Source organism: Zosterops lateralis (assembly GCF_965231275.1).
Source record: "Zosterops lateralis genome assembly, chromosome: 1".
NCBI lineage: Eukaryota > Metazoa > Chordata > Aves > Passeriformes > Zosteropidae > Zosterops > Zosterops lateralis.
The window spans coordinates 42,383,577-42,395,143 of NC_139762.1; the positions used below are offsets into that span (position 1 = coordinate 42,383,577).

The 11,567-nt window shown below is 42.7% G+C and overlaps 1 protein-coding gene across 5 annotated transcripts in view; it reads left to right on the forward strand.

Moving 5' to 3' along the window:
* TGFBR2 (transforming growth factor beta receptor 2) overlaps nt 1-11,006 on the forward strand; it is a 60,653-nt gene extending 49,647 nt beyond the window's left edge. For all 5 annotated transcript variants that reach the window (XM_083864765.1, XM_083864762.1, XM_083864761.1 and 2 more), the window contains exons 6-7: nt 5,910-6,037; nt 9,530-11,006. In XM_083864765.1, coding sequence (XP_083720891.1) covers nt 5,910-6,037; nt 9,530-9,709 — 308 coding nt within the window. In that variant the 3' untranslated portion in view covers nt 9,710-11,006. The remainder of the gene's footprint in view (nt 1-5,909; nt 6,038-9,529) is intronic.
* Nucleotides 11,007-11,567: the final 561 nt, after the last annotated feature.

Here is an 11,567-nt window from a genome sequence, read left to right on the forward strand (position 1 = left end):
GGCAAAATGAAGACTGTAGCAAAAGCAAACTTATTGCTGCTGTTCTCAGAAGGCAACTGCTAAAAGAGGATATAAAGGGAGTTTCATAAGGAAGGAAAATCACCAGCATGTTTATCTAGAGGAGATTGACCCATTATAACCTTGAGAAGAAGAGCTAAAGTCATTTCAGTAATGGGAAATATTTCTCTTGCCCAGCATCCCCTTTCAAGTGATGCTTAACCCCCACCCACATCCTGATTTTCCTTATTCATTTCATCCCCCAGTCATTCTCATCTCCAGAAACACATTTCTTGAATTTTATTTCCCTATTTCAGTCATCTTTCCTGAGGTGAGGTCCCCAGCAAAACCCCAGGAGCACTAGGGCAGATCTGTAGGGGTTGGAACTTGCACTTAGCATCTCTGGCTAAAGCAGTTAAACACAACTCCCAGTATGTAGATCCCTTAACTTGTCACTGGTACTGAGCTGCAAAAGCATTGCACCATTACTCTCATTTCCTTCTGAGATTTTCCTCTAGTTTGTGCAGTCTGGTTATCTTTGCAGCCAGCTGGTGAAATACCCTTACAGTGATTCATGACTACAGCTCCCCCTCTGCTTTCTTTCTCCATCTGTCACTTGTGAGACTCCCTCCTCTCCTCCCAGCCTTCCTGAGGAGCTGCCTCTGCTCACGCAAACCCCTCTTCTACTCCTGGACTGTTTGGCAGTGAGAGAAATGTCTTTGCATATAAGGCAGAGTAGGCTGACCTGATTGCAGACAGCCTTTTCAAAGGAGTTTAAAATATCTAGGCTCTGTCTTTGCAGGGCAGGCTTGGCTGTGCTGTCAGCTTGGGGCAGTTCTGAGGACAAGAGTGGGGAGTCTTAGCTGAGGCAACAGCATTAACAACTTTATTTAGGGAGGGAAGCATGTGAGGAAGGGGAGCTAATTGCCATTCAGCCATGTTGAGGTACAGAGACTTACTTCTTTTTCAAAGGGAGCTCTTGGGATTCATTTGTCAGCATGCAGGTGTTCGGTGAGTGTGGGAGGTGATGCAGGCAGGTCCTTTCACTACAGCAGCTTTGTCAAACACAGCCTCCACGCTATGCCAGGCCTCTTCAGTCAGCAGACATTTAAACAAAAATACCCAGCAGCACAGCCCATGCTGTGAAGCTGCTGTAGTAAATAAGCAGGTGGGGATTGGCTTTTGAGAAAGGCCATGCTGTTCGTTGTTACTTTGTTGTGCTAAATATGAAGAAGCAGAAATGGGGCACGAGGGAAAGGGAGACAGAGGCAGAGATCGAGGTTGACTGATTTTTCACCAGAGTATAATTTAAGAGGCATATTTAGAAACTCAGCAATACTACTTTGGGGAGAACTTCAACAGTTCCACGCCACTGTTAACGTGGTATTTCATTCAGCACAACAGCTGTGCACCAGATGCTGCACGTTGCAAGAAATACAATTTTCATCTCAACCACTTGCTTTCAGAGTGACACAGCTTTGGTGACTGAGACAAGTGTAATTTCTCTGACAGCCTCCTAGAAAGAAAAGAAAACCATCTGGTTTGTATCGCAACTGCTATGGGTGAGGGACTATTGGGGGTGGCAGGGGAGAAGGAGAGGAAAGGGAACTTCTGAATACACAGGTCTGGTGAAGAGGGAGAAGAGAAACCCCTCAGAAAATGGCAATGTTGCTGAAGCAGTATTGTACTGCCTGGAGTGGTGGCTGGCTTCAGTAAAGTAGCAGGGCTTTCTTTAAAATGGGAGCCTTGCTTTACCAGAGCTGAGTTTCATGTGAATAAAATCAGGATTAATCTTATGCTTACTTGGAAAGAGTCAGCCAAGAGCCACAGTTTGGCAACATTTGTGCATCCTGTACCTCATGAAATGGTCAGCTTTCATCACACTGACATGGAGCAATGACATTCTGGCAGCAGGGAGCAATTAGATGGCCTGTACAGCAGGGCTGTGCATGTGCAGTGGGCTCTGAGGTGGCTGCAGCTGGGGGCTGATTAAAATTTCTCCTTCTGTGAAGCGGAGCCAAATTAGGGTATGTCTGCACTGTACTGACTTGTAGTGGCATACAGCCCTGGCTGGTAGATCCACACAGTGCAGCATCACCCCATGACAGGCACCCATGTCCTGGAAATTCTCCAATTGTCACAACAGTGCTGCATGTAAGGTAGCATGTGCTGTCCTTCAACAAGTCCATGAGGCAGTGCATAAGGTCACTGCACCACACCCCATGTTGAGCACTGATGTGCTCTGTGTTTGCTCCTTTCCCTCCCTCAGGATTCACTGTGCATTGACTGAGCAGCCCCTAAGCCTGCCCTGATGGGAGGACTCGTGCACTCCCAAACCTTTAGAAGGGTGACTGTGTCTTTGATCATCAGATGTGAAGTCACTTAAGAGATATGTGTGCACAATGAGTTCACTCATCCCAATGCATCCTTCCCTCAACAGGGAAACCAAGGGAAATTTATGAAGTAAGCATTTGACAGCATCTTAAACTTGGCCATGAAAAAGCTTTTGGGCCTCTCCTTTGGGCATAATTTTCCCTTTGTGCAAGTTAGCAGACTCATTAGCCAATTTCCTCTAGCATGAAGAAAGACACTCTGTGAAGGAGTCTACCTGTGTTTGCACGAGCTGTCACAGTAGCTCCACCATCAACTGATTTATCCCTTCTTCCCCCTCATAAGCTCCAAGTAAAGAGGCATCTCAAAGGGACCTAGAAGCTCCCAAACACAAGCTCACTGCTGTAGACTGTGCCTCACAGCTGACTTCTGATGGCCTTTCACCTCACTCCTGCTTTGATTCTGCAAATAAAACTTCATCATCCAGCATGAGTTGTCACACAGAAGTCAGTAAGACAGATCACATAAAGAAGTGTCAACAGGGTTTGTGGGTATGCTCTTCCGACCCAAAGAAAATCTCACTGCAAAAAGCTTAGAGGTAGAAAAAGACCACAGGTGAGCCAAATTTTCCAAGCTTTTATCGCACACAACAAATAGATTTTCAGTAATGTCTCTATTTGGAGCTAAAAATCCAATCCCAGCCTTTCTGAAAATTACAGCTAGGCCAATGTCAAAGGAAACTAGAGGTACAGCAGTTAAGAGTGCAAGTCAGCTCTCAATCATAAAGATTAAATGCCAGAGGTTAAAGTTGAAGGAAGTCTGCCATTTTTGAATCTTAAAGGTTCTGTACTTCATGGTTCCTGACGTATTTATGGTACTTCATTGAGTTGTCATTTTTAGTGCCCAACCAGTCTAAAACCAATGAAAAGAAGCATATAAGGCATGAGAAATAGAATCAGCATCTGTACACAGCCACACACAAGCATCTAGGCACAAACATCTTAACCTGCCTCTAACTGACATCTGTTACATCTACTGTAGCACATAAACATGATCCATGAATAACACCAGCTATTACTGCAAAATGTGTCTGACACTTGAGATTCCACAGCATTAGGACTTACTGCATGAGGATTTAGTGGGCTTTTTTTTTTTTTACTTTCCAAGGAAAAGAGAAGCGTGATAATAAATAGCAAGAAGATGCCTCATGCTTTTCAAACTGAGAGAAGGCATGACACTATTGGTCAAAAGTCATTACAGTGAATTGGCATCTGGCCTCAATTTCTCTTTCTTTACCATAAACAAAAACAAAGCAACAACAGAAAAATCCAAACCTGAAAAACCTATTCAGTCTTTATATTTGGAAGAGGAATGCTCATAGATTACAAACAATTTTTCAGACAGAAAAAATGTATTATGAATCTATCAATTCCCGGGAAAGGCTTTCCCTTCTCTGCTTGAGCCATCTCATTAACCTGAGCAACGATGAAGTTAAATCAGTGAGAGGAAACAACAAGTTTCATCCCCACAGCACCAGCTTCCCTCTATTGGACATTGAGACTGCTCTGACTCCTCACCCTTCAAGATCTCAGAACCTTGGCTGGTCTCCATGACCACTACCACAACTAAACCATGACTGATGGAGATGGTGCAGGAAATGGCCATCTAGGTCATGCAATTTAAATTCTCCCAGTGAACTTTAATATTTTTGTTAGCTTTGAACATACAGGTATGTGCAATATAATCATTGTGCATCCGCTGCAAGCTGACCCAAGTCTGACTAGCAAGATGGCAACTTCCCAATTTCCAGGGCTGAAGTCTTGTAAGTTTACTTTGGCTGAGTAATCTCAGACTCAGATTAATGTGGGTGAAACTGGTTTGCCTTCTTGTACAGGAAAGAAAGTGAAGCAGACTTTGGCCCTTGGGTCGTAGAAGATGGGAGTCTTGTTTCTGGACTATAGCTGTTCTCCAGAGCATTTTGTGGAAAAGTGGCCAGCAGCAGATGGCTAGGGAGAAGGAAGGAGAGCTCTGCCAGAGGCATCTATGGGGTGATCTGCTGTGCTGCACACAGTTGTTTGCAGCTGAATCTCTAAATGCTGAGCATTTGAAGCACAAGGTTTAATATCCCTTCCAAAATGTTTGTTATTGTAACTTGGCTATTCTTTTTAAGTATTAGCCTGATAAAGTCTTTGTCTTGTGGCCATCACATACAAGTGAGATCTACAGCCTGACTGCAAGGGTTTGGAGGAAAGTCCAAAGTTAGTTGTCTTAAATACTACCTTTTTTTTATCATGAGACATGACAGAAGGATCTGACCTGTGTTATCTTGATCATTAGTTATTTTCAGTAGCATATCATATGACCCCATCCTTACGTTTCTTTCCCAAAGTAAACAAAACTAAGTGTTAGGAGTTTTTCCCATTTCTTATGGGTCTTTAATCCTTATTCATGTTTCTCAGCACTTTTTACCCCTTTAGAGGAGTGAGCAACCCTGGGCACTGCAGTTGAACTTGATTGTATCATCATAGAACAGTGGTTTGTCTCTACTCTCGTTCCTCTGTTCACACATCATCTGGGCATTTGCATGCATTCTCCAGACTGCTTTGTAGATTACACTTCAGTTTTTCTTGCCCTCAATTAATTCCTAGAAAGAAATAAGAGGCAGCAGAACAGGCCAACTTCATAAATCTTTATCTGATAGCAGCAAGTCATTAGGCTTGTGAGTAAAATCTCCATCTGTTCCCAAAGAAACCACAGCATTTTCTACACTGTGTCAGCATCTACTATAATATTTCCACTCTCAGAGATTTCTTGAGTTTTCTCCAAAGGTCCCATATGTCAGCCTCTTCCTTTCTCTCTCCAAAGAAAAGCAAAGAAAGTATGCAACATGCAAACAAAAACCAGAGTGGCAGCAGCCCCTTCAGAAAGCTGTGCCCCTGTATCTCAGGCCAAAACTGATCCATTTTGGGAAGGACGTCTAAAATAAGAGCAGACTACTACTTTCTATAAAAGAATGCAGCTTAGGAGTAAACAAGGGCAGCGTGGCAGCTTCCAGCATTGCTCCTTAACTGTATCTTTGTCCTTTCCAAGCAACTGTTTCAGCCTAGCAATCTGCACATTCACATCTACCATGACCTACATAGATTTCAGTTTATATTTCACCTGGGAAGCTCCAGGAGAGCTAAGGGTGACCAACTCTTCAAAAGCTTGGCTCATGCAAAACTCGCCTTAAAGCTCATGTGCATTTTACCTCAGTAGAGATTGAAAGGCTCACAAACCATTATAGATTACTCTGCTTCTTGGACTGTTGCTAATATTATGTACTAAAGGGTTTAAATGAAAGTTGTTTTGTTGGCTAGGAAACAAAAGGGGAGGGAGGCAGTGAGTGTGTGAGAGAAACACATTTGAAACATTTTTGAAAATGCCAACTGGCTTTGCTTTGTTTGGAGCTGGTCAAGCAGAACAGTGGCAGTGAGCAGCTAATCAGTAGCTCCTACCCCTTAGAGAACAGCCAGCTCCCTTCACTCTCAGCACAAGCACAGCCCAGCTAAATACCCTGTATTTGCTTCTTCTCTTGTCAGAAGTGAAAGAGTATGAGCCTCCATTCGGCTCCAAAGTGCGAGAACATCCTTGTGTGGAAAGCATGAAGGACAATGTCCTGAGAGACAGAGGGCGACCTGAGATCCCCAGCTCCTGGCTTAACCATCAGGTAAGAGCACCACACACGGGAGGTGGGAGCTGCACTGTACTTTTACCCACTGCCTGAAGCCTGAGCCTTACCTCATTGCCCTGCCCAACAGGCTGGACCTCTCTTTGCATGGAGAGGTCTGCCACACATGGAGAAATTCTATAACAGAGTGGCACTGGTGCTGATGTGGTTCAGACACTACAGTTCTCTGCACTGTGCCTGTCCCAATGGCCCGGCATTCCTGCTGCACATCAGTGTAATCTAAAATCAATCCAAACAAACATTGGAAGCCTGAGATCCAGCAATCATCCAGAGAGCCACAGAATAATTCGGCCTTTAAAGCACACTGTGTGTAGGCTCTAAAAAGGCAAAGAAAAAAACTTCACACATGGACCTCTGTTGCAGGCAGAATGGGAGCTTCAGACAAAATTTATCAGAGAAGCCCTCCTGTTGAGTCATGAGGTACAGAAGGTTTCCCCTTGCTTTCTAAACTCCTTCTCAGAGAGGTGCCTAGGTGTGGCTGGATCCAGTCTTAGCCTCAGATTTTGTTGACAGTTTACATTTTAAGGATTATAAGGTGCAGTTGAACCATTATGCAACTTTGTCCCACACAATTAAGGATGGCAAACCAGATATAAAAATATAAATTATTTATTATGATAATGACTAGACAAAAAGGTCTTAATCAGTTACATACTACACAGTATAGGAGCTATAACTACTTGTATCATGTGCACTACGAAGCAATGTTGAAGCAATCGTATTAAAGCAACTGTACTAAAGGTAGCAAAACCAATTATTAACTAAAGATTGATGTCAGCCACCCATGCCAACAACCATAGGCAAATCTCTTCTGCTCAGCCTCAAGGAGTAACCTTGAAGGCATGAGAGTAACCTTGAGGCATTGGAATCCTCAAGGAGAGGAATCTATACACTCACTCCAAGAAGGGTTATGTTAGAGAACGCTATTGTTAAGAAATGGGGCTGGGCTTTCATATTATAAAGTGATTGACTGTCAGTCAGATATCTCCAGGTCAGCTCAGTCAGCTTAGCAGCTTTAGAAAAGTTACAATAGTATCACTTGTTTGTTCCTTTGTTGGGCAGTTTACCAGGTCTACCGGATCTTCACCTCATTATCCAGATGTTTAACTTTGAGTCAGGCTGATTTCAGCATTATTCAACACCAAAAGCAGCATGACCCCCTTCACCATTCACCACTGGTAGTTTTGCAAATAGGACACTGTTCGATTTGTTTCACCCCATTTCCAGGGAGACCATCCTACTACAGAGGATCTTCAGCAGAGAAAGTAAATCTCAGTACTTTACCGTAGAAACCAGTCACAGTTGTATCCCAGCTGTTGACAGATTTAAGAAAATATGAAATTAGTCTTCAGCAAGCCGGTATGGTTTTATTCAGGTTGTGCATTAGCAGTCTGTTTCCCTTGCATATCACAAAGCACTTTGTCAGCTTCTTCCATTCATGAGCACCACAGTTGCATTCCTAGGCAATGGTAGACTTTTCAGTAGATGAAACTGAATGGAAACAAGCCAAACACATGCATTTCTTCACCTTTGCTCTCAGTAGTTTTATCAGTAGAGATAAAATGTGAATCATATCAGAGAAGTGAGGCTTGGTCATTCCACTTCTCAATGAAATATGCTGAGTGGTCTTTAGTGACAAAAGGAAAGTATCACAAATGTTTATAAAAGCCCAGGCAACCAAGAATATCATCTACTATTTCCATCAGGAGCACTGTATCACTCCCTTTTAAATTCCATTTGGGAGTTAAAATCAGCCTGACAGCTACTTAAAAAAAGATCAAGTGAGTGGCTAAAATCAATCTTTCCAACGAAGAACACTTGGCATCTGATGACTATGGCAGAGTGCAGCCCCTTCCTGGACTGCAGGGACTTGCTCCTTATGTACTCAGCTGTGTAGGGTTATTGAGGAGGGGCATTTAATGAAGGAAGAAAGTTGAATTTTGTGGGACACTTGGATATCTGATACTACCAGCACTAAAAGCCCTTGACAGCAAGGCTGAGTGTGCAGAGAGTTGCAACTTGAGGTACTGGGGTGGAGCTGTAGGGTACACTGTGGACTTCATTGCCTCTGGTTTTATAAAGCAAATAAAATGGTTGTGGATTTGGACCTAGGTGTCCTGCATTTGACATCAGAGTTTTCTTCCCTGTATAAAACCCACACCCAGCACAGAGTACCACACCAATTGGAGGGGGGCATGCAATTGTGCCAGTGTCACCAGAATGGGCACAGCTGGCTCCAGTAGAGTTCAGCTAAGAGTCTAAGGAAGGAAATGGAGGCCTGAATACACACTCAGAGGACATTTAATGAAGGTGGATTTAATTCCCTTTGCCTGAATCCCTTCAGTGTTTCACATTGTGCTAAGATGCAGTGGTGCATCAGTTTCCACAGGGCTGTGACAGTTTGCAGCTTTGAACTCCATAGAAGTTGTTCTTGCTGTAGTGGCTCTTCCATATTCATTTCTTTCCTCTGCAGTCGTGTTTTTGTAATGAACTCATTATTCATCATGATAAAATTCTGGAATGGATTTACATATCACAATTACCCCCACACCCCCCTTAATGAGATTCGTTGTACTATTGATTTCAAGTTAATGTTTAATATTTAATTTAATTTACTGCTTGTAATTTCAATGCCAGCAGAAAACTAATGTTATTTGTATACAGACAGTAACATTCTGCTATTAGCATTGACATCAGTCAACATCACCAATTAGGTAAATTACACAATTAATGCAGTGTTGTGAAATGTTATTTTTTTAAATAAGTTTTCTATAAATCCTACTTAATGGGCTTTTAGTGTCATAAAGCAAAACACAGTTTCCTGGCAAATACCTCATGTTTATAAAATTCATTACAGAGATGCAACTGGTTTTTTGCTCCTGTAAACATTTGCATCGGAATTGAAATGAAGGTTAAACAGTTTCAACTGTGAGTGATGTGTTTAAGTGTTTGTGGGACTGCGGCCCATATTTACACATAGATTCAGGTAGTCTACAAGGAATTAATAAAGAGCTGATGTACAGCCCAACATTGCTGGCAATCAGAATTTTGTTTGAAAAGCCTAAGCAGAATTCAGGCATGCAAAGGCATGGGTTGAGCAGGAGATCATGTTATCCAAAATTTTTGATCATATTTATTAAACAAAAAACACTGCTTGACCTTCTGTAAAGGATTTCAAAAGAACCTTCTATAGCACTAGTCCAAAGCATCACTGTTCTTGTTATAACATATCAGACCACATGCCCAAAAATTACAGTACCAACTAAAGGGCTGAAAATATTGTAGTAGGTTTAAAAAAAAAAAAAAAAAAAACAACAGGGAAAACAATGCCCCCATGACAGAAGCAGCAGATCCCATAAAGAACCCCCAAGATACATGTGAAATAACCCCCAAACTTCTGAGGCAGTTCTCAGAGAGAGGCTTTGTTGGTGGCTGTCCCCCTCACGGCCACTGTGTCTGTGGTCCCTGCAGGGCATCCAGATGGTGTGTGAGACCCTGATCGAGTGCTGGGACCACGACCCCGAGGCGCGGCTGACAGCGCAGTGCGTGGCCGAGCGCTTCAGCGAGCTCAAGCACCACGATAGGCTGTCAGGAAGGAGCTGCTCTGAGGAGAAGATTCCCGAAGACGGCTCCGTCACCACCACCAAGTAGCGCGGGCCTGGAAGCTCCGGAATGGAGGGAAGCCGCTCCTAGACGTGTTCAGCTTGGCCAAGGAAGAAGTCTTGATCAGTGCCTTGACTTGCTTCCTGGAGGACTGAGGCTGCCACTACTCCCTTTAGGCTCCAGCTCTGGACAGGGAGATGTATTCTGGGAACTAAAAGCTGGGGGAGTAGCAGTCATACCCTAGCACTGGCGGCCAGCATCATGTTGTAGGAGGAGCTATATATGGTAGCACTTCCTCAGGAAAAGGATTTGAAAATAGCCAATAACATTATGCACTTTATTAATGACTGTATATAGCTATGAAATTGCTATTTTATATATATATATACATATATATATTAAAAATGTGTGTGTATGTGTATATATATATCTGTCTATATATCTATAAACAGCCATGTACTGGGAAAAGAAAAGTTATTAAAAAAAAGTCCTTCCAGGAAATTACCAGTGCATTAGAAATCCCACCCCTTAGGGAAGGAGCCTGGGGAGACTGGTATAGCATCATACCAGCAATTGTGCACTAAGCGTTCTGCCAAAAAATAGGAATAATATGCAATAAGAAGATGACTTTCAAAGCATGTGCTGTGACCACCTGGCTGTGGTCCTGCTGTTCACAGTTGTAGGAGCAGTCTCACAGCAGACAGGCCAAGTTGATTTTGCAGTTGTACCTGCATGGTCCTGTCTGCAGCACACTGAGGAAGGTTCAGGAATGTCTTTTCCCTCTCATCTTAACCCCAGAGTCCTCAAAGTGTTCCAGAACAGGCATGTGAGGAGGTTTGGTCCTTCCTACATGTGTGTTTTGTTATCGAGTTCATTAATGTTGTATGTTTATTGCTTTGAGTTCGTGCTGCTTGCAAACAGGTTGCAGAATATCAGCAGGATGAGTTTTCCCCTTCTTCCATCCCCACCCCCAAACCATCCAGAATATGACAGGGCCAGCAGCAATCCAAGCAGATGTTTTATATTTGCTGTGCATTCTGAGTGTGGGCAGTACTATTTTTTTTGCCATGTCTTTTACCTTGGTTGTGTTGCTTTTAAGAACAAACCTTTTTTCCCTGTGCAGTGTATCTAATTGCTAGACAAACCACAGCCTGACTCTGTTCCGTGCTTTCTAAAGCAAGAGGCAACAGCTGGTGCTGGTTTTTTTGCAAAAAGACCTTGGAGGTGAGGGAAAGCTCCATAGCAATAGGTTAATGGCATATCCTGCCCTCAGCATTGCTTGCATTTCAGGCTGCCTGAGCAAGTCAGCAATTCACAGAAAAAAAAAAAATCAAAAACAAAGAAAGACTTTTTCAACAGGATCCTTCAGACATTGCTTACATTCTTTCAGTTCCCCAAAATGCTTGAGACAGTTGACATCACATTGGGCCTATATACATGACAGCACTGTGTTTAATTAGTCCTAAAAATATTGTCTTTAGATGTTTTACAGTGATTTATCCACTATTCTCTTCCTCATGGCATGTCAGCAGGCCTTGCAAGTTAGAAATTCAAGCAGCACAAACCAATCCTGGACAAATGTCTCTGGTGTGATTTATTAAACACCTTTGACAGACAAACATCAATATCCCTCTTGAAAATGTTGCCATGCAAGTCAATAGGAATCATGCTTATTCAAATAGGAATTAAGATTTATGATGGCAAATACTTCATTTGAAATGGTTTTGTAACCGCTATTTTTTTCCTTCTTCTTTTTTTCTTTTTTTTTCCTTTTTTTCTTTTTTTTTTTTCATCTTAACCAAACTGCTCAGAAGTGTTAAAACAGAGCGGGGCAAAACCTCCACACCTACAGTGGAACTTACAGAATACTATGGCATTTCTGTAGGGATGGAATGTTGTAAATTCA